This window comes from Ursus americanus, chromosome 25 (assembly GCF_024610735.1).
Source record: "Ursus americanus isolate L20-20 chromosome 25, mUrsAme1.1.p, whole genome shotgun sequence".
NCBI lineage: Eukaryota > Metazoa > Chordata > Mammalia > Carnivora > Ursidae > Ursus > Ursus americanus.
Genome location: NC_142151.1, coordinates 42340882 through 42360301, shown reverse-complemented (window position 1 = coordinate 42360301; position 19420 = coordinate 42340882). Strand labels below are relative to the sequence as shown.

The following is a 19420-nucleotide window of genomic DNA, read 5'->3' as shown; positions in this document are numbered from 1 at the left end:
GAAAGACTTCTTAATTTAAACTCACTTTAATTTAAAAATATTTATTCTATACAATACTTTTTAAAGTATATTCCATACAGTATTTTATCAAGGGCATTTGTAGGTGGTCTGAAACTTCCCCCTTGATATCACTGTGTTGTATTTTATTTGCACATCCCACCTTGCTTAGCACCTCCTGGGTACCAGGTATGGTAGGACTACACAGATGGGTAAGACATACTTTCTGATCATTCATCATCTAGTATCAAAAAAAAAAAAAAAAACAAAAAACACCCCAAATCAAATCAAAAGAAAAGCCTGAAAAAACAAGTAACCAGTTGTGACGCAGTAGATGAGTGGTACAAAGCAGGGTCCTGTGGTTAGGGAGCGTGTGTAACGCACGGGGTAGATCTTGTCTGTTGGTCAGACAGTGGGAGATATTTCAGGGAGGAGGAACAGCCTGCTCATTAGACCCCATCAGTATGATGAAAGCATAGGGTTAAGTGGATGAGTTAATGGGGTGGCAGTTGAGGTGAGAAAGGAGACAGGGCCCAGGTCATGGAGAGGCTTATGTACCATGTAAAAGATTTTGGACTATAATGTGATAGAGCCTTTTCAGTGGTCATTAACAAAGACAGTCTTTGCCTTTATCACCCATTTTTTTATATTTATTCCAGGGGCAGATTTATTGAAACTAACTAGGGATGATGTGATCCAAATCTGTGGCCCTGCCGATGGAATCAGACTTTTTAATGCATTAAAAGGCCGGTATGTAATTCGTGTAAAAAATATCAGTGAGGTTGAATTTCAAATGGATTTGGATTCAGGGATTCTTCACAGTATTCTTTCCACAGCTCACTGCATCTTGTCAAAACATTCTTTTTGAATGCCAGCTATGTACCAAATAAACGAAGACGAAAAATAATGTTTCCTACAGTTGATCCAAGGAATTCCTCATGATATCCCGTTTTTCATTTCTAGGTAGTTTTTTCATTTGATAAATACTCATTATCCCTGTTACAAACCAGGTACTATTGTAGGCTCTAGGGATACATTGGTGAGTAGAACAGACAAGGGACCATTATTAGGAGTTTACTTTGTAATGGGGGGAGAGAGAAAAATATGAACAGTGAATATTTTTGATAGTGGTAAGTGCTTTGAAGGAAAACCAAACAAATAAATAAAAACAAGGTTATAACCTGTAGAGTACCCAGAATATGGTCAGGAAAGACCTCTGTGAAGCAGGGGTTATATGGGGGGGGGGGGAGTTATGGGGTCATATGAGGGAAGAACACTCTAGGAGGCACAAAACAGGTGCAAAGGCCCCGAGTCCACTTTCACTGGAGAAGAGGTCATTCTCGAATTGTATAGGAACTACTTAAGTGTCCACTTACAAACTGTAAAACAGAGTAATTGGTAGTCCCTATTTGGGATTTTCAGTTTCAAATAGGTAATAGTATTAGTGGAAAAAACATACAGGTTAATGCCAGAGAACCAAATCAGTGACTCAATAATGAAACAGATCATGAAGTATTTTGTTTGGGTACATCACAAGAAATGTCGAATCAGGTTGGCTCTAATCTTGGAAAATTTTGAAGAAAGAGGAAAAATTTAGGGGTTGATGATTTGGAGAAAAAAGAGTGGGTCTTCAGTTTTTTAAACATACTATTTAAAGAGCATTTAAGGGGCACCTGGGTGGTGCAGTCAGTTAAGAGTCGGAGTCTTGATTTCAGCTCAGGTCATGATCTCATGGTCATGAGATTGAGCCCCTCCTTGGGCTCTGCACTGGGCGTGGAGCCTGCCTAAGATTCTCTCTCTCCCTCTATTCCTCTCCCACCCCCACCCCCACCCGCGCCCCGGCTCATGTGTGCACACGTGCGCTCTCTTAAAAAATAAAAGAACATTTCAAAATAGAAATGCGATGATCAGATCGAGAGGTAGTCGAATTCCATCGTCTAAGAAGTAAGAACAGACAGGAGGCTTAGGCTACTTAGGAGAAGGTAATGAAGGAAATACGATTCTTCGTTTTATAGCGGGGCTTTTCAGGAGAATGGACCCACGCACCAGCGGCTCCCACGTTTCGAATATTTATAACATTTACACCAAAGGTCATAAACTCAAATGACTACAGACGCCACATGTAAACGAGAGGGACAGTCAAATCTGGGGTATACTGAAGAATGCATGTATCATGCAAGGAGAACGGCCGATTGTCTTCTTGTAAGAACGAGGGTCTCAGATTGCCAGACCTGATTTTTCAAGAAAAGCCCAAATCGCAGAGGTTGGAACGAATTCCGTTAAAATGCGTGCACGCGCGCTCTCCTGCGCACACGTACGCCCCAGCGGGGGGCTAGCGAGCGGCGGATGAGCCGCCTCGGCCGCGGGCTGCCCGTGTTCGACTCCGCTCCCTAGCGCTCGTCTAGGCTCGCAAGTTCTCCCTTGAAATGTGCTTCCCACGACAACCGTAAGACTAACAGCCTTGTTTTCCTCCTCAGGATGGTGCGCCCAAGGCTAACCATTTATGTTTGTCAGGAATCCGTACAGTTGAGGGAGCAGCAACAGCAGCAGCAGCAGCCGCAGAAGCACGAGGACGGAGACGCAAACGGTACTTTCTTCGGTAGGTCGTTCTGGACGGGCCAGGACGCGCGCTAAGGCCAGGGGAGGAGAGGCCTTAGGAGCCGTGCGATCAGACGGCAGAATCAGCGTTTGCTAGGATAATGGTAACTACCGACGTTTACGGGGTTCCTCCTACGTACCGGGCACTCTTCTCAGCGCATTTACGTGCTTTAATTTATACAAGCGGTATCTCTTCCTTGCAGTACCGTTGTTGTTCTCGCCGGCACGTAGATGAGAACGTGAGGCTTAGGGACGTTACGTAGCTCGGCCCAGTCCCGCAGCTGGCAAGTGGCCGAGCCAGGATTTGAACTCGGGCAGTCCGCGAGTCCTTTAGAAAGGTGGGCATCCCTGGTGATGCGGTGACCTTTCAGAGCAGAGAAACCTGTGTTGACTGCCTGTGCCCTGTCCCTTTTGCAGTGTACCACGCCATCTATCTAGAAGAACTGACAGCTGTTGAACTGACAGAAAAAATTGCTCAGCTCTTCAGCATCTCCCCTCGCCAGATCAGCCAGATCTACAAGCAGGGGCCGACGGGGATCCACGTGCTCATTAGCGACGAGGTAGATTTCAGTGCAGCTGAAAGGCCACGTGGCGGTTTGTCAGGCCGCGTGACGGGAGCGAGAGCCGTCCTCCTGGGGCGCAGGCTCTGTTTACCAGACCGGGGCTTTTCCAATGTTTTCGCTTACTTTCCAAAAGAATTTTTTAAAAAACCATGTATCCCCTTGCACATTTTTAGGTTGACTTAAAATTTTTTGTTTTAAGTTTAAATAGTTGCAAAATATGTCATTTCTGGGCATATGATATAACCTTTAAAAATGAAATGGTTACATCACTATTCTAACTATATTCCATGTAACCCAAATAGAAGAGTGATTTAATACTGCCATCACTGTCTTAAATACATGAATATACTTTTCTTTAACAGAGTTTTTATATCATTTCTTTCTTTCCTTGAACTCTTATTTCCAGTCACTTCTCCCATAGAATTTTATCTTCCCATAACCTGTTTTTATGTTCAAACATCTTTTATTAATCATCCTACCGTATTTCTTTGAAACAAATTTGCTTCAACCAAAGAATTTGTTTCAATAAAAATTTAAAAATTATTTCTTCTGAGAATGATCACCACTATATAATCAATGAACATAATGTATTATATGTTTTGATAAATTTTTAAACATTAAGAAAAATGTATTAGAAGTGTATCTATTAATGAGATGGATGGTATTGTCTGATTCCCTGCCCGCCCTGCCCACATTAATTCATGTATAGGTGAATACTCTGTACTGATCTCTAGAATGAAATAGAGTTTGGCACCACTTCCGTTCTGTTTTATTCCCCTAGATGTAATGCTGTGGAATCTGATTCACATAAATTGACAGACAGGAATGGATGGAGTTTTCTTATAACAGAGTCACTGGAATTTTTTTTTTTTTTTTTGAACTTTGGAGTTAGGTACCAAAATTATATAGTGATGTTACAAAGAATTATTTTGAATCACCTATCATTTGACAGTTTGCGATTAGGTCAGTCTTCAGTTCTGGTGCAAGGAAAGAATTAGAAACCATGTGACTCACAGAAGACTTTGTTACCCAGTCATTAAAGTTCACATTAACAGTTACACTTTGGCATTTTGTACCAGAGGCTTTTGTACCCTGGGGTGGGCCATCTTGGTAAGATTCCAGGAGGGTGAAACTTCTGACTTTATTTTATAAAATGGGAGAAGGGAGTTTAGAAAGGAAAGTGGGTAGGGAAAACCGAAGAGGTGCTCGGGCAGTTTTGGGAAAGAGTCATATGGGAGATGAAGACCTGGAAGTCATTTCTCTCGAATGGGCCTACCAGTGTCTGTGTACCCTTGCAACGTCTTGGGGTTATTCCAGGGAGATGCATCCTATAATTTTAAGATCACTTGTTTTAGACTGCTTAGCTTTTATTTTTATTTATTTATTTATTTTTTAAGTAGGCTCCAATGCCCAACATGGTGCTTAAACTCATGACCCTGAGATTAAGAGTCACGTGCTCTACCAACTGAGCCAGTCAGGCGCCCCTAGACTGCTTAGCTTTTAAAACTTAAAAACTGAGCGGGAGAAAACAAAACAAAGGATTATTTTTCCCTTAAGTCCAATATAATAAAAAGCCATCTAGTCTAAATAAATGCAGCAAACCCAAGTTTTTAATAATTAGCAACTTTTCTTGCTTTTCTCAGATGATACAGAACTTTCAGGAAGAAGCCTGTTTTATTCTGGACACAATGAAAGGTAATAAAATAGTAAGACAGATGCCTCTCTCTAAGGAGTTTAAGAGATTTTTTTCTTGGTTTACTTCTTTGAGGAGAGGGGAAAGTATCAACCACCATATTTGAGGTAGAGAAGGTGATGTCTTTGGAGATTGTTCCTTTGTATGAATTGGCTTCTTGCCATTATCAGAATAGACTAAGTGTAACTGATGACTCTACTCTCTCACACCTTCCGAGGACAAATGAGGAAATTAAGGCATGTTGTTTTTATAATGCATATTTATTGTAACTATTGTGTGATAATAAGTAGGTTGCCCTTTACCCTGCTGGGGTTTTTTCCCTTCTCAAAAGATCCTTACCATATGTTTTTTTTCTCCTACTCTGTTTTAGAGGTGACTAAAGATGATTCTCTCTCTGTCTCTCTCTCTCTTTTTTTTACAGCAGAAACCAATGACAGCTATCATATCATACTGAAGTAGGTGCCGGGCAGTCCGTCCGCAGTGGCTGCTGCTTCCTTCAGCCCCTGGAAGCTTCTCTCTTGAAGGGAGTCGCTCGCTAACGGAGATTGGAAGGTCTGCAGGAACTGACCCATCTGACTGTGGGGGGGGGGAGTCCAGGCCACGGAGGCAGAATCCCAGCCATCTGTTGGCCCAAGCTCTCGTGGCACCCACGGATTATTGCCCAACATGCATTTCTGCAGCTGTTTCTTAGTTAAAATTTATGGACCCTGTTGTTGTTGAATATCATTAGAAACTCCACACCATTTAGGGTGTTTGTAGGGCATAATGATGATGAGAATCGTGTGATGTTTAATGGAAAGATGTTAAATTTTGTGATATGGAGCCATGTAATTTTTTTCTAATATAAAAGCGAACGTCTATATTCCTAAGACTAGACCCTCAGTCTCTTTTGCATCGTACATACTAGCTTTCGCCACAGTCGGCCCCTGAAAACCTCACCAAAGAGGAGAAATACAGAGATAGAATAGAATTTTTCTTTTGGTTGCCCTGTAATACCAAGACTAATAGTAATTTTAGCTAACATTTACTGAGCATTTACTTGTGCCTAGTAGTGTGATAAATTCTTTAAGTGGATTACCTTGTTGAACTCCTTTTTAATAATCCTCTCTGAAGGAGGTAATGATGGCCCCTAACTGAAGGTGAGGAAGTGGAGACCTAGAGTGGCTAAGGAGCTTGCCAAGTGACAGGCACCTAGCAAGCGGTGTCGCTGAAATCCAAACCCAGGCAATCTTGCTCATTTTAACTGCCGGCCACGACGCTGCCCTTGCAGTACCCCGTGCTTGTCGCCGTCTGTAACCAAGGCTGTTCTGGTGGATAGGACGGAACACCGCCTGACAACCAAGGAATCAACCACTGACAGGGACAAACCACACCTAAATAATGACGCCCAAACGAAGGCCTACAAAAACCGAAAACACACGTGCTTTTGAAGCATCAGCTATCAGATTCACAGACTCTGAGGTAGTGAAGACGTGGGGTCATCTGTAACTCCCCAAATTCACTGTTCCTGAATGAGCTTCTCGAACTATTAATGAGTTTGGCTAGCCCCTGCTTTCTGTTCCCCTCTCTGCATCTTTCCTCGGTATAGGAAGTTCTTTTACTCCTGTAGTGCTCTTTTATATAAGCTTTATGAGACATTCATTCCGATCCCCGTCACACTCTTCCCATTTATCTTAGTTCTTGAAGAGTGTGCGTGTGTGTGTCCGTGCGTGTGTATGCGTGTGTGTGCATACGTGTGTAAGACTATGGGTTGTCTTTTTTCACATGTAGAGTTTTATCCAGAAATCCCTTTACACATTACGTTGAGGTGAAAAAAGATAATGTTCAAAGCTTCTGTAATGGATTTGGATCTGTGCGTGTGTGTTTTTAAAGCATTTGATAAAGTTTCAATGTTTTTATACAGAGAATTTTGTTCATTAAAATCAACCCACAATACGGTCTGATTTCTTTTGGTTTGAAACAAATTGAAGACTTTGAAACTGGAAAATGAAGTTAAGTGACTTTTAAAAACTGACCTGGGCAATTTGACATACCAGGCAAAAATACTTTTTAAATGAAAGTATTGATTACCAGATGTCCCTGTTTCAGAAGGGGGACGTTTCTGGTTGTATTATGTTCCTGGGACTGTTCTCAGTTTCAGAGAAGTCAGTTCTCTCCTCAGCAGGCTATTAGTTTTTTGTTTGTGGTTGTTTTTGTTTTTGTTCCTGTTTTTTTATGATTCTGTCTGAATATTAGGCTGGGAGGGTTGGACTAGATGACTTTTAAGGTCCCTTCTCAATCTGTGATTCTTCTTTCCTGTAAATGACATATAGAAATATTTTTGATGTATTTACCACAAATTACAGTTACTAATTAGGGTTAGAGTTTTTTCAGAGTAGTCTTCAAATTTATTATAGAATTTTTTTTTTTTTTTAGAAATTATAGGGGCGCCAGCATGGCTCAGTCAGTTAGTTGGGCGTCCAACTCTTGATTTCGGCTCAGGCCATGATGTCAGTGTTGTGAGATCGTGCCCAGCATTGGCATTGGGCTCCGTGCTTGGCAGAGAGTCTGCTTGAGGTTCTCTCGCTCTCCCTCTGCCCCGTCCCCCACCCCTGCTTGTGCACACTCTCTCTCAAATAAACCTTTAAAAAAAAAGAAATGAGTTTATACGAGTTTGCAATCACAGATCCTAAATTAACCAGAAAATCGTTTAGGCTTTCTTTAGCTCCAAAAGTATTTATAGTGCCAATGCTATACAATTGGTAAGAATTGGTATAGTGATAGAACACTGTGATTATTCAACTTGCTTTTAAGAATCACATCTGTTTACTATTATTGATCCTTTCAATTAAATGAAAATTTTAAACTAGCTTTTTTATTATGAAAATAATACACAGTGATAAATCCAAACAGTAAAGAGGGGTATAACTTTTTTCTACTTACCTCCTAGTCCCACTCTAAAGAGATAATAACTGCAAAATACCCCTCATCCCCCTCCCTCCTCCCCCCTCTCTCCCTGTCTCTCGCACACACACAAATACTCAGATGGGCTCATGTTACACTATGGTCTGAGGTTTGCTTTTTGTATTTAACGTATTTTGAACATCTTCCTATTAGAATTTATAGTTCTGCATCGTTCTCTTTCGAAGATGGCCTTTCCCTGTGGATGTTGTTGAGGTGAAGTGCATTTTTTGCATGTGCCTCTAAGATATATTCCTAGAAGTAAAATTTACTGGATTTTATCTTTTTAACAATGTAACAGTTGATACTTAAACTGAGTAGACGGTTTAATGATTTTATTAGAGTGAAAGTATTTGAGAAGGACGATGGTTCGATTTAGGCCCTCCTGAGAAGCGGATTGGCTCCTATTTGAGTATTGTGTGTACTGTTCCCTTGAAAGGGGTAGGATCTATCTAGAAGAAGCTATGTAAAGACTTGAGAGTTAAAAGGGAGTTATTGGGAAATAAAAGGGGGGTAGGTCATTTTAGGACTCCAAGGATTAAAGTACTAGTCATTACGGAAATATGGCTATTAAATAATAAGATTGTCTAATATTATGGCCTAGGAAGAATGTTTACCCACAGAAATGATTTATTCAGGAAGCTATTTAAAGGAAGGGGAAATGGAAATGGTCGTAGTGCCTGGAAAGAGAGTACAGTACATCAAATACAAGACAGTCGGAGCCCGAGAGACCTGAGAAAGTGAGGTTCACACGAGGGGTCAGATACTCTGATTCCTGGATGTTGGGCACAGTCAGGCATAGTCAGGCCTACGTATGCTGTGAGGGGTAGAGTGTGATCTCACTGCTGGGTTGGAGGAGTGCGGGGAGGCTTGGTGAGTGAAGAAGGCTTGGCAAAATGGAACTAGTCCTTTCTAATTTATGGCTAATGGAGGAGTGTTCTGAAAACCTTTTGTCCCCAAATATTCTCAGCAAAAAAAAATTTTTTTAAAGATTTCATTTATTTGATAGAACACAAGCACAAGCAGGGGGAGCAGCAGGCAGAGGGTAGAGGAGAAGCAGGCTCCACACTAAGCAAGGAGCCCGATGTGGGGCTCAATCCCAGGACCCCGGGATCTTGACCTGAGCCGAAGGCAGATGCCCGACCGACCGAGCCCCCCAGGCGCCCCTCAGCAAATCTTTGGGCAGGGTTGCCGCAGAGATCGGGGCTGCCTTGTAAACTACTGTGAAGGATTGAATGAAGGTTCAGTTTTTGGCTTTGAAAGCAACACAGATTTGGGGTGCAAATATTTGAAGTCAAGTCTGAACTTATCCCTCTTCACTGTAGCTTTTTTCTCTAGCCAATACATAACAATTCCAGATAGCTTGATCAGAGAGCTGAAGTTGAGCCGTTTTATCATTTTACTGAATTGTTCTGCTTCTTTGGCTATGGATGGGTCCTCTATAGGAATTTGATCTGTTTGTAGCCTCTCCTGGTCTGTTATGAGAACGCCAATCTCAACAGGAATGGCACAAAGGCCCCACCTAGCTGCATCATTTATGTACTAATTCATACAGAGTATCCCGCATCATTCTTCTGCTTCTCCTAAAAATGATCTATGTTCTCAGTTGTAGGCTAGGGCTTTCCCTAGAGCTCGAATATTTATTTTTTTTAGTTTGTGATTAAATTTGTTTCATTATACAAGCTCTAAGGTTTAAATGAGAAAGAATTTACTACCACTGCAAAAATGATGGACTGGAAAAAAGATGTCCTATGTGACATCAGCATCTGTTTTTTCCCCCTGAATTGTTAATATTTTATTTCTCCTTGCTTCATTTAATGACCTTATATTTTACCTTGATCTTATATGTCCATCTATTTCCACTTCCTCCTCTTTCTTCATCTTTCTTTTCACTTCTAGATCTCCTCTGTTGTTCCTTATGAACACAGGCCCAATCAACAAATTGTACCTAAGTCTAGCATTTGCATTCTCAAATTCAGAAGTTTAAAAGTTCTATATGAATTAAAATTTTCAATTGGCTTAATTTGAATTATAAGGAAACTTGCTATTTTAAAAACACTAGTGTATTTATATTATCGTACTATTTTGTACTAGATGGGCTCTTTGTGGGCGTGAGTACTAACCGGTCTCGTGGAACCTGTGTTGTCACACGTCTGTATAAGTGGAGGTAAGCAGCCCTCATTTTAATCCCTACAGATTCCTGTTTTCTTCCTGAACTCTAATGACTGATTTTTTTATTTATCTTTCCCTACACATCTTTAAAACTTGGCTTCAGACTTCCATTCACTTCCTTTAGGCTTATTAAGCTGGCCCTGGCTAAACTCAACCCTTGCTCTCTACCCCCTTAAATCCGATTGTTATTTCGCTTTTTTAAATAGGGTGTGTGTTGTGCACATTTATAGACCAATTTGTGTGTGTCCTTTTTGAAATCTTCCTGAAGCATACGGCTCCTTCCTTATTTGTGCCTTTAAATTGCTGTGGCACTTCCCCCCAGGTTGGTGCCTCCTGATCTCTCTCTGTTGTTGTGCACCTAGTCACAAAGAGGTGCCTGCCTCTCTGGATTTGGATTATAATTAAATGTAAATTAGTAAAGCAATGTCAACCTCAGGGCTAAATCTGCAGGTTAACTCTTTTTCTCTAAGAAGTTAAGCACATAGTATCCTCTGACCTTTTCATTTTCAAACCCCCCCCCCCCCCCCCCCGCAGAGTGTATTCTGGTTCGGGAGGTAAAGAATAGTTGATACAGTATGTACTTTGGTGTCAGATAAGCCTCTGTTCAAATCTCAAATCTTGCTCTTCCCGGATGTGACCTTGGACAAAATATTCTCTTCAACCTCGAGGTTCTCTTAAAAGGGAGATCATACTTAATTCATACGATTGTTTGGGACATTAAAAAGGATATTGAGTATAAAACACAGTTTTGTATTTAGTACACTCACCCAGTTGCTCAGTAAGCTGAGGATACTACTGATTACAAAATCACCTCGACGTGTAGAGACATAACAGCGAGACAGATTTGTAAACTGCCTCGGACATGAAATCTGACCTTTGGTTTCCATCTGTGGCTGCTGTTCTTGGTTGTATGTCTTTTCTTCCTGTTCTGCTTTGAGATTTTTGTCCCTAAAACAAACCACCCATTCGTGATTTGTGCATTCTGAGCTGGTTCGTACATATGTTGCAGTGTGGTTTGGAACAAAGCAGTAACATTTAGAATTAGATGTCAAAGGCTATCTGCACTTCTTTTCACTTTGTTTTTGTCAGTTTCTGTTCCGCATTTGAGCTTCCTGGTCATTTGCCCTCTAGAGGCCCTGCTTAGGTGGGAGGCAGAATTGCAATTATGGGCAAACTGGCACCATTGTAGTAACTTACCTAGTGTTTCTACCAAGACAGTGCAATATGGTGAATAAGTGACTCTGTGATATGTAGTCGTGATGTTTGCTACAGGTCCAGCTGATCTTCTGACTAATACAGAACTTATTGCCAAGTTGGATTCTGCGGTGATTTCAAAGCATGTGCTAACTTTGGTTTGGCTCTCTTCTAATTTGGCGTCATTAACCTACAAATCATGGGCATTGAGGCTGATGGTACCCCGATGAATTTCCATGACTCAGACTGTGGATCCGTAGGCATATGAGACACTTTTTAAGCCTATCCAACATGGCCTTTTGGCTATTACTTTGTAACTCCACTCACTGATTCTACAGAGTGGTCTGGGGCTTTCTCTTTTTGTTATCTGTGTGTCCAGGAAAGACAGAGTCATGAACATTTACATAGCACTGACTATATTGTAAACATTTGATACTATATTAACTATTTAATCTTCATGAAACCCTATGAGATATATACGGTTCTCCGTATTTTGCAGATGAGGAAGCTAAGGCACAGAGAAGTTACATACCTTGCCAAGGGCTATACTACTACTGAGTGGAGGAGTGGGTTTGTATTCAGGCAGTCTGGCTCTGGATCACATGTTATATCATACCTACATTTCAGCAGATAGGGAGATGATCAGTGCATGGTACGCTAAGGACTGCTTTTTTACGATGTGCTTTTTCACTGTTGTTTCCTGGCCTCATGGAGCCTCTGATGTCACCTAGGTGAGAGGACTGGAATTTTTGGCATTATATCCAAGCCAGCCAACTTCTCAGTTCTAAAACTGAGATGGCTTGGTAGCCAGCAGATCTGGTTCCATAGTTCTTGGTTGCAGTGAAAAGTGCACTAGGCTGTGGAAGCAGCCTAACCTGAGTTTAAGTCCTGCCATCCACCCACTAAATATCCAGTAAATATCTAGTGAGTTCCTAAATGTCAAATGCCAGGCCTTGTAGGGGGTGCTCACGATGCGAGTAAACAAAGCAATTCCTTGTTCTCATGGAATTTAGTCAAGTGAGAGAAGACTGAAAAATATACATCAGGTGGCAAATGCTAAGAAGAAATCTAAGTCAAGAGGATAGAGACTAAGGGGAAGAACCATTTTAGAAAAATGGTTAAGGGAAGCCTGATATGGGGATAGTTGAGCAAATAATTAAGTGAAGGAGTGTTTTAGGGAAAAGGCCCCGAGGTGAGAGCACGATGGTTGAAGGAACTGCGAAGAGGCCAGTGGGCCGATGTAGTTAGAGTACAGGAGGAGAATAATAGAAGGAAACAAGATGGATGACAGATAGGATAGGGGGTGGTGAGGGTAGTGGGGAGAGGGGATGTACCTACCTATATGTGGTAAGGCCTTATAAGTCAAAGAAGAGACATATACTTGTATTCTGAGTGAGACCGGAAGCCAAGGCTGGGTGTCCTTGGCAAATGACATATATACTTCTGACTTCTGAGTCTTCGTTTTTTCCATCTTAAATATGAGTTGCGAAGTTGTGAAGATGAGAGATCATGTAAGAATATTTTTGACAGAAAACACATCAACCCGTCATACGTATTGCGGTAACAATACGTTATATTTCCTTCTCTATACCTTGGGCAGGCTGCAGCACTTCATGCTGCTTAAGACTGAGCTCCCATGGGCGAGCGAAAGGGGGATTATGTTCTTTAGGCATGGGAGTGTGGTCCTGGAGAAAGGAAAACGGGAGCTTTAGAGGCAGGTTCCTTTAGTCATTGAAGATCTGTGGCTGAGGCTGTCCCCCCTCCTGTTCGAAAGGCTGCAGAGGCGCCAAACTCGCTTTCCCAGGTTCCACTGCAGCAAAGACCCCGCCTCCAGAGCCCATCTGCAGGCGACTTTCGGCTCTGCGCCGGTCGCCGCCTCCAATTCCCGGCATGCCGCGGGCGTGGGGCTGGCACGTAGACTCCATTTCCCAGCCTGCCCCGGGGCTCGGTCAGGACGTGCCGGCGCCTATAAGAGCCAGAGCGCTGCGACCGGAGCCTATTGTTAGCCGGAGCCGGGGCGGTTCTGGGCGTCTGCTACCGGGGGCGCCCGAGTTGCTGGAGCCGCCCGCCCTCCGCCGCCTGCCGGCCGATCTGCCCACCCGCCCTCCCTCCCAGCCCTGCCGCCCTGGGAACTCCCCGACCGTCGCCCCGGGCCCGGGACTCGCTATCTCCTCTCTCCTTCCCACCCGGGCTAGGGCGGCGGCGGCGGCGGCAGCGGGGGCGGCAGAGACCATCACGGGAGGAGGCAGCTGCGGCGGGGCCGGTAATGGGCCTGGGGGTGCGGGGCAGAGGGTGCCGCCTCGTCCTTTCTCGGGATCGGCCCTCGGGCGGCTGTGGAGGAGTGGTCAACCCAGAGCTGCGCGGATGGAGGGGTCAGAAATGAGGGAGGCTCGGACGGGAGCGGTCGGGGGGCGGGGAGCCAGGGCGCCGCTGGGAAGGGAAAGAGTCGGGAGAGGCGTGGGAGCTAGGGGCACGGAGGACGCGGGCCCGGACTGCGGGGGCAGCTCGGGGGAGACCGATGGGCGGCTTGGAGGCTGGCAGGATTGCGGATGAGGGTTGAGTTCGGAATGGAGTGGAGATGATGTAGGATGGAGGGAAGTGAGGGAAGGGGAGGGCGGATAGAGGAAAATGTGGGAGGAGTGGTTGGGAATTTGTGAGTAGCAGGCAGGAAGGGATGAGGAAGGCTGGGCAGGGGCTGCAGACGATTGGAATGAGCGGGAAGGTTAGCAGGAATCAGAGAAATGGGACGGGAGCTGAAGGGTTCAGCATGGGTGTCCATTAAAGGGAACTGATGCCTTGACATGTCCTTTCAGCTCAGGTTCCTGATGTCGCCCATTTTTCTGGCGTTGTGGGGGAAAACGAAAGCATCACTTGCCCTGGCTGCTAGCTTGATCATTTTTCACAGGCCCAAACACGCAGCTGACTGCCATCCATCCCTTTTAGTGCCATGGTCTTGATTTATCCTTTTAAAGGGGTTAGAGTGGCAGTGTGATACACAAACCGTTCTTCAATATGCAATGTTAGAAGTTATCCCCAAGAGACACAGTGTCCTCTTGTCCTGCAGTTTTCAGTTTAAGGTAAATCCGTAGTTGATTCAGATTTTCATTTTCTTTTCTGACTTCACATCTTGCTAATCTCCAAAGCCGGGAGGATGTTGGTGTGTGCCAGAGTTAGAAATGACTGGATATCCTTGAGAGTTCATGGTTCCTGCAGCATCATGTTCCTGGTCTTCCACAAAGATCTTGTGTCCTCCATACGATGGTGGTTTAGACATGGGAACCAAATTCTAACCTTGTGTCAGTGAATGGGTAAAAAAACAAAAAACGTGAGGGTTAGAGGGGGGCTTCCTTAAAATACCTAGTTTAAACAGTATGTTTGCACTCAAGCACTTTATAAGTTCATGATCCTGGTAATCACAAGGACACATGGATCCATGAAATTCATAGTATTTGAGAATCAACTGCAATATCTTGTGAAAGGAGAAACAGGTCAGGTCATCTTACTCAGGTTTATCCAAACATTTAGCAGCAAGCCTGCCTTCCTCTAACCCAGCTACAGAAGGCAACTCCGACAGTCTTACCAGAGATTTTCGTCCCTTGACCTTTAGCAAAAGGTTGGGTTCCAGTGGAGTGAGGAGGCTTTCTCCTGTGAGATCTACCTTGTCTTATGATTTTATATTCAATTAAGAGAGAGGCTTTCGTTACCTAACTTTGCAAATAACATTTTGAATCCACAGACTTTTTTCTGGGCGGTCCCTTTTTTGCTGGTCTCACATAGGCTGTATTTTTTGTTTTGTTTTGTTTTTTGGGAGGTTGTAATAGGAATCCTACAGGCCTGAAAAGGCTTAGATGTAGGACTACAATGCATATACGCTATAGATCCTTATTTGGTGCTAGCCTCGTATCTTCTCTTTACCGTGGATATGCTTTATTTCATATACCTCTGGGAAATATTCAGCTAGAAACACTTGAGAAAAGACCATAAGGCATGTAGCCAGAAAGTGTCAGCTGACCTTTCATTTCACTGGCATTAAAAAGCTTTTATAGGGGTTTGTATTATTTTCTCCAAAAGCATTTGTTGTTTGAGTTGGTCATTTTGACAGTTAACTGTCAGTTATGGCCTGCGTTTCCAGTCTCCCCTTCATTATTTCTGTATGGGTTTAAGTGCTTGGAGTGTAACTCGCAAGTGTTTCTCGAACACAGGCATTGATCCTCTGCCAGTGAATTGTTGAGAGAGGTGGGAATGACGGATTTCGAATTATGGTTTGAAAAGAGATTGATTTGATGAACTGGAAAGTGTGGGACCTATTCTAGTTCTTTCTGTTGCAAAGAAAGGTCTCTTCAGGCCACTCTGGAAGTGGATGGGAGGTTTGCTTTTGGTGCCCAACGAGTATCTTTTTCTGACAAGTTCACACCAGAGTTGGACAAGGAAGGCTGGGTTGAAATTTAAATATATACTGGTTGTCAGGACAGAATCGATGGATTTTATTTATGTGTGTGTGTGTGTGTGTGTGTGTGTGTGTGTGTATAATATATATATAGTGGAGTGAATGTCAGAGAACGTGATGCAGACATCCTGGGTAGGGTGAGGAGAGCTCAGTCGGTATGCACATGACTCACACATGTAGCCATGGGTTCAGATGATTCTCTGGCATTTTAAGGAAAATATCTTTCTCCTAGGTTTCACGTCTTTTCTTTCTTTTTTTTTTTTCCTCTTTCTTACCTCCCTCTTATCATTGCCCAGAAGCCACTATTCCGGGAGTGGAAGTGGGGAAGACCTAGAGAAAAGGGCGAAGGAGAATGGAACAAAGAGCCAGCAGTCCTTGCTGCACCAGAGGAAGTCATACCCCTGAGGGCAGTTGGGTTAAGCCAGTGAGGATTTTAATAATAAAGATGATTTTGGACCAAACCCAACCTCATGCAGGGCTTAAAGAGAAATATTCAAAGGGAAGCCACAACTATTGGAAGCAAAGGGACACGGGAGGAAAGAACAGGTCTCCACATTTGCTTCCAGTCATAAAGCCCTGCATGCTTCCTGACTGAGGAAAAAGCCACTTTCCCAGTAGCAACACTAGACATCTCAGTTAAAACTGAAGCTGGGCTTATTAGGCCCTTTCTGAGAAAGCAGATTTTCAGCTCCATCTGAGTTTTCATGTGGTTGAGAACGTCTTCAGGTGGGGAGGAAAAAATTCGGTGGTCAACATTATTCTCTCTCTTTTTTTTTTTATCCCACCCACCTAAGTTCTCAGTTGTAAAGATTACCAACCCCCGTCATCGAATGGAATAAGAAATTTGTTAGTTAAGAGGTGTCTTTAAACCCAGCTCCAACCTTACCCCATTCAAAGGTCCTTGGCTCTCTCCATGCTTAATATGTCCTAGGAATGTGAGCTCTAATGGGAAGATCAGGAACCTGAGGAACAGAATTGACACTCTGGGTTCGTTTTTAAATTTCATTACAATTCTTACCAAGTACTTGATTCCCCCCCCCCCCCGGCCAAATTTATTTCAGGAATGTGCTTGTCTGAGACCTATGATGGCTGAGGTTTCTTAGGTACATCTTGGGACTCGAATGCAGAATTTTGATGAGAGCTGGATGGATAGATCAGGAAATCTCTTTGCTCGAGTACTTATTAGGTCTGGTTGACTACGTAGAGCTGATCCAAGAGCAGGCGAATTGCTTCTGAGAGACACAGACCAGAAAAACAGCTCTGTAGCAGGCATCTCTTGACACCACAGTATATTCTGGGTTGCTCTGCAGTAATGCGGCCCTGTCTTTCTGGGCAGTGTTGTTATTCCTGCTGCATAATTAGCAACTAGTGAGATCATAGTCTGGGGAGATTCGGGCATTACTGAGGCGAAGCAGGGAGGCTTCGTATCATCACATGTGGCCCCGGCTCTGACAGCATTTCTGTCAAGCAGATTTATCTTCTTGGGAACTTAAGTCCAAAGAAGGAGAAGGAGAAAGATTTGTACCTGGGAAATGGACCATCCCAGACTCTGTGTGTGCGCGACATGTTGAAAACACTGCCCGCCATATTGATGTCACCAGAGTCCACTGTCACTTCTTTAGCTATTTGTTTTCCCCTTGCCAGCTTCTTTACAGAGGACTAAAATGGTAAAGCTAAGTTTTCCTCGCACAGGGGATGATGACGATAGACCCGCTGAGCCCTATTTTATGGAGCTGTGTGAGATTGGAAGAGATTCTGGGTTTTGAAGGCAGTGCAGATTCTAACCTTCAGTCCATTCTTTGGAACCAAATTTGACCTTTCTAGGAGCCTGGTGAGACACTTCACCCTTGTGAAAATCTGGGTAAAGTGTTTCCCTGGCTTCTGATGTACTGTGAACCTTAGAACCGAGAGCAGTATTTCCCAAAGTGCGTTCCAAGAATCATTTGCCCCCTGAGACGCTCTGGGAACAGGGTTCCATAATCGGGTATGGGGACCCCTGCCCTGTGTTTGCTCTCACCCTTCACCATGCTTATTAACATATTTAAAGCCTCCAAGCTATCCTCTCAAAAGCACTTTTCTAAACTGTTTGGAGACAGCGGTCCTATTTCCATGTAAAGCTATTAATATCCATGGAACTGGTTTATTTAATATATACACTTTGGGAAAAGCCAGGCTAAATTTTCACTAGGAAAAATAATTGGATCTACTCTAGGTTCAGGCACAGCCTAATTCTGCCTCTGATCCCCAGTCCCTCCTACTGGCCCCTTGGAGAGCTCTCCTGTGTGAGCACAGGAGCAGCTCCCGTTATCCCCGGGCTAATGAAACCCAGAGCCCAGCTGGCTTGGAACCAAAGGCCTTCACTCTGCTCGGAAAGGTGCCGCTGTTACTCATCTCGTTATTCTATGAGCCACTGAGACTGGAGGGGCTAAAGGGAAATAAAAGTAGGAGATTGTTGGCCAGAATAAGTAGAGAAATGACCTAGTCTCGAGAGACCAGACATCAGTGCTAGCTCAGGGACTCTCTGTCTTCGCTTGGAGAGCTGTGCGTATAGACTTGGGAGGGGTCTGGCTCAGGATGGGAATGCTGATTCCTCTTTTCCCCTGGGCAGAATCCTAATGCACCTGGCTAACTGGTGGTGAGCAGGGGCTTTGGGGCCAACGTGGTGGGCTCCCCAAGGAAACCCCTTTGAAACCAATGGATGCATTCGCGGGCTCGAGTCTCAAGAGGAAGTTTGATGATGTGGACGTGGGCTCATCAGTTTCCAACTCAGATGATGAGATCTCCAGCAGTGACAGTGCTGACAGCTGTGACAGCCTCAATCCTCCTACAACTGCCAGCTTCACACGTGAGTGAGCCCCTCCACCCCCTGCCTCCACCCACATCCTCTGAGCATCAGAGCCCATTGCAGTCCCTGAGACAGCTTCTCTCTGGCTGGGGGCTTTTCCCTTAACCGTGATCTTCTCCACTCTTAGCCCATCCTCACTCTTTGGAGGACTTTATTGCTCTAATATCATAGACGTAGGTCTGACTTATTCTAGCTGATTTTTCTTACGCTGTGGTTTATAGGTCCCCAGAATGGGCTGAATTAAATTGAAGAAGCAGAAATCCAGGATTTTACCCTTACCCACCAGAGTCCCACACAGTTGTCACTCTAGCAGGACAAATGGTGCCTGGACAACTGGGGCAGCTCCGGATTTCTTAGTTCTAATGGCTCCGTTAATTTCTTGGAAAGAACTTCTGATTCTATAGACCAGAGGTTGCCTACAGACCAGATCTGGGCCACTGCCCATTTTTGTAAATAAAGTTTTATTGGCACACAGCCACACACAGTGTAATTGCTTTCGTGATACAGTGGCAGAGTTGAGTAGTTGCAGCAGAGACCTCATGGCCTGCAAAGCCTAAAGTATTTGCTGTCTGGCCCGTTAGAGAAGAAGTACACCATCCCCAGCTATAGAGAACACTGTCCAATAGAATTTTCTGTTATGATAGAAATGTTTTATATCCACACTGCCCAGTACGGTAGCCATTAGCCATATGTAGCTTTGAGCACTTGAAATGTGATTGGTGTAACCGAGGAGCCGAATTTTAAATTTTCTTTTAAATCATTATTTTAAATCGCCACGTGTGGCTAGTAGTTGTCGCATTGGACAGTGAAGCCATATAGATGGTTATATCCTGAAAAGATTACCTAGAGATCCTCTTCCCAGCTGATGTCCAGAATTAGCTCTTGTGGTCATCTGTTCGGGGAAGTCAGTCTGGAGGCCGTGGTACGGACCTGCTGATGTTCAGGGTCCCTCCCCACTGTGCATTTATCAT

At 43.9% G+C, this 19420-nt stretch overlaps 2 protein-coding genes across 12 annotated transcripts in view; both read left to right on the top strand.

Annotated features, from left to right (window-relative positions):
* Positions 1–6786, top strand: part of TFCP2 (transcription factor CP2) — a 48607-nt gene extending 41821 nt beyond the window's left edge. For 5 of the 9 annotated variants that reach the window (XM_087855836.1, XM_087855835.1, XM_087855834.1 and 2 more), the window contains 5 exons: positions 657–747; positions 2475–2596; positions 3013–3155; positions 4802–4853; positions 5273–6786. In XM_087855836.1, coding sequence (XP_087711962.1) covers positions 657–747; positions 2475–2596; positions 3013–3155; positions 4802–4853; positions 5273–5310 — 446 coding nt within the window. In that variant the 3' untranslated portion in view covers positions 5311–6786. The remainder of the gene's footprint in view (positions 1–656; positions 748–2474; positions 2597–3012; positions 3156–4801; positions 4854–5272) is intronic. The other 4 variants (XM_087855838.1, XM_087855837.1, XM_045801041.2 and 1 more) reach the window with 2 other exon arrangements.
* An 802-nt stretch (positions 6787–7588) lies between these two features.
* CSRNP2 (cysteine and serine rich nuclear protein 2) overlaps positions 7589–19420 on the top strand; it is a 20980-nt gene continuing 9148 nt past the window's right edge. The window contains exons 1-2 of one of the 3 annotated variants that reach the window (XM_045801044.2): positions 7589–9958; positions 18213–18449. In XM_045801044.2, the coding sequence (XP_045657000.1) occupies positions 18299–18449 (151 nt within the window). In that variant the 5' untranslated portion in view covers positions 7589–9958; positions 18213–18298. Of the gene's footprint in view, positions 9959–13135; positions 13530–18212; positions 18450–19420 lie in introns of those variants that run through there. The other 2 variants (XM_045801043.2, XM_045801042.2) reach the window with 2 other exon arrangements.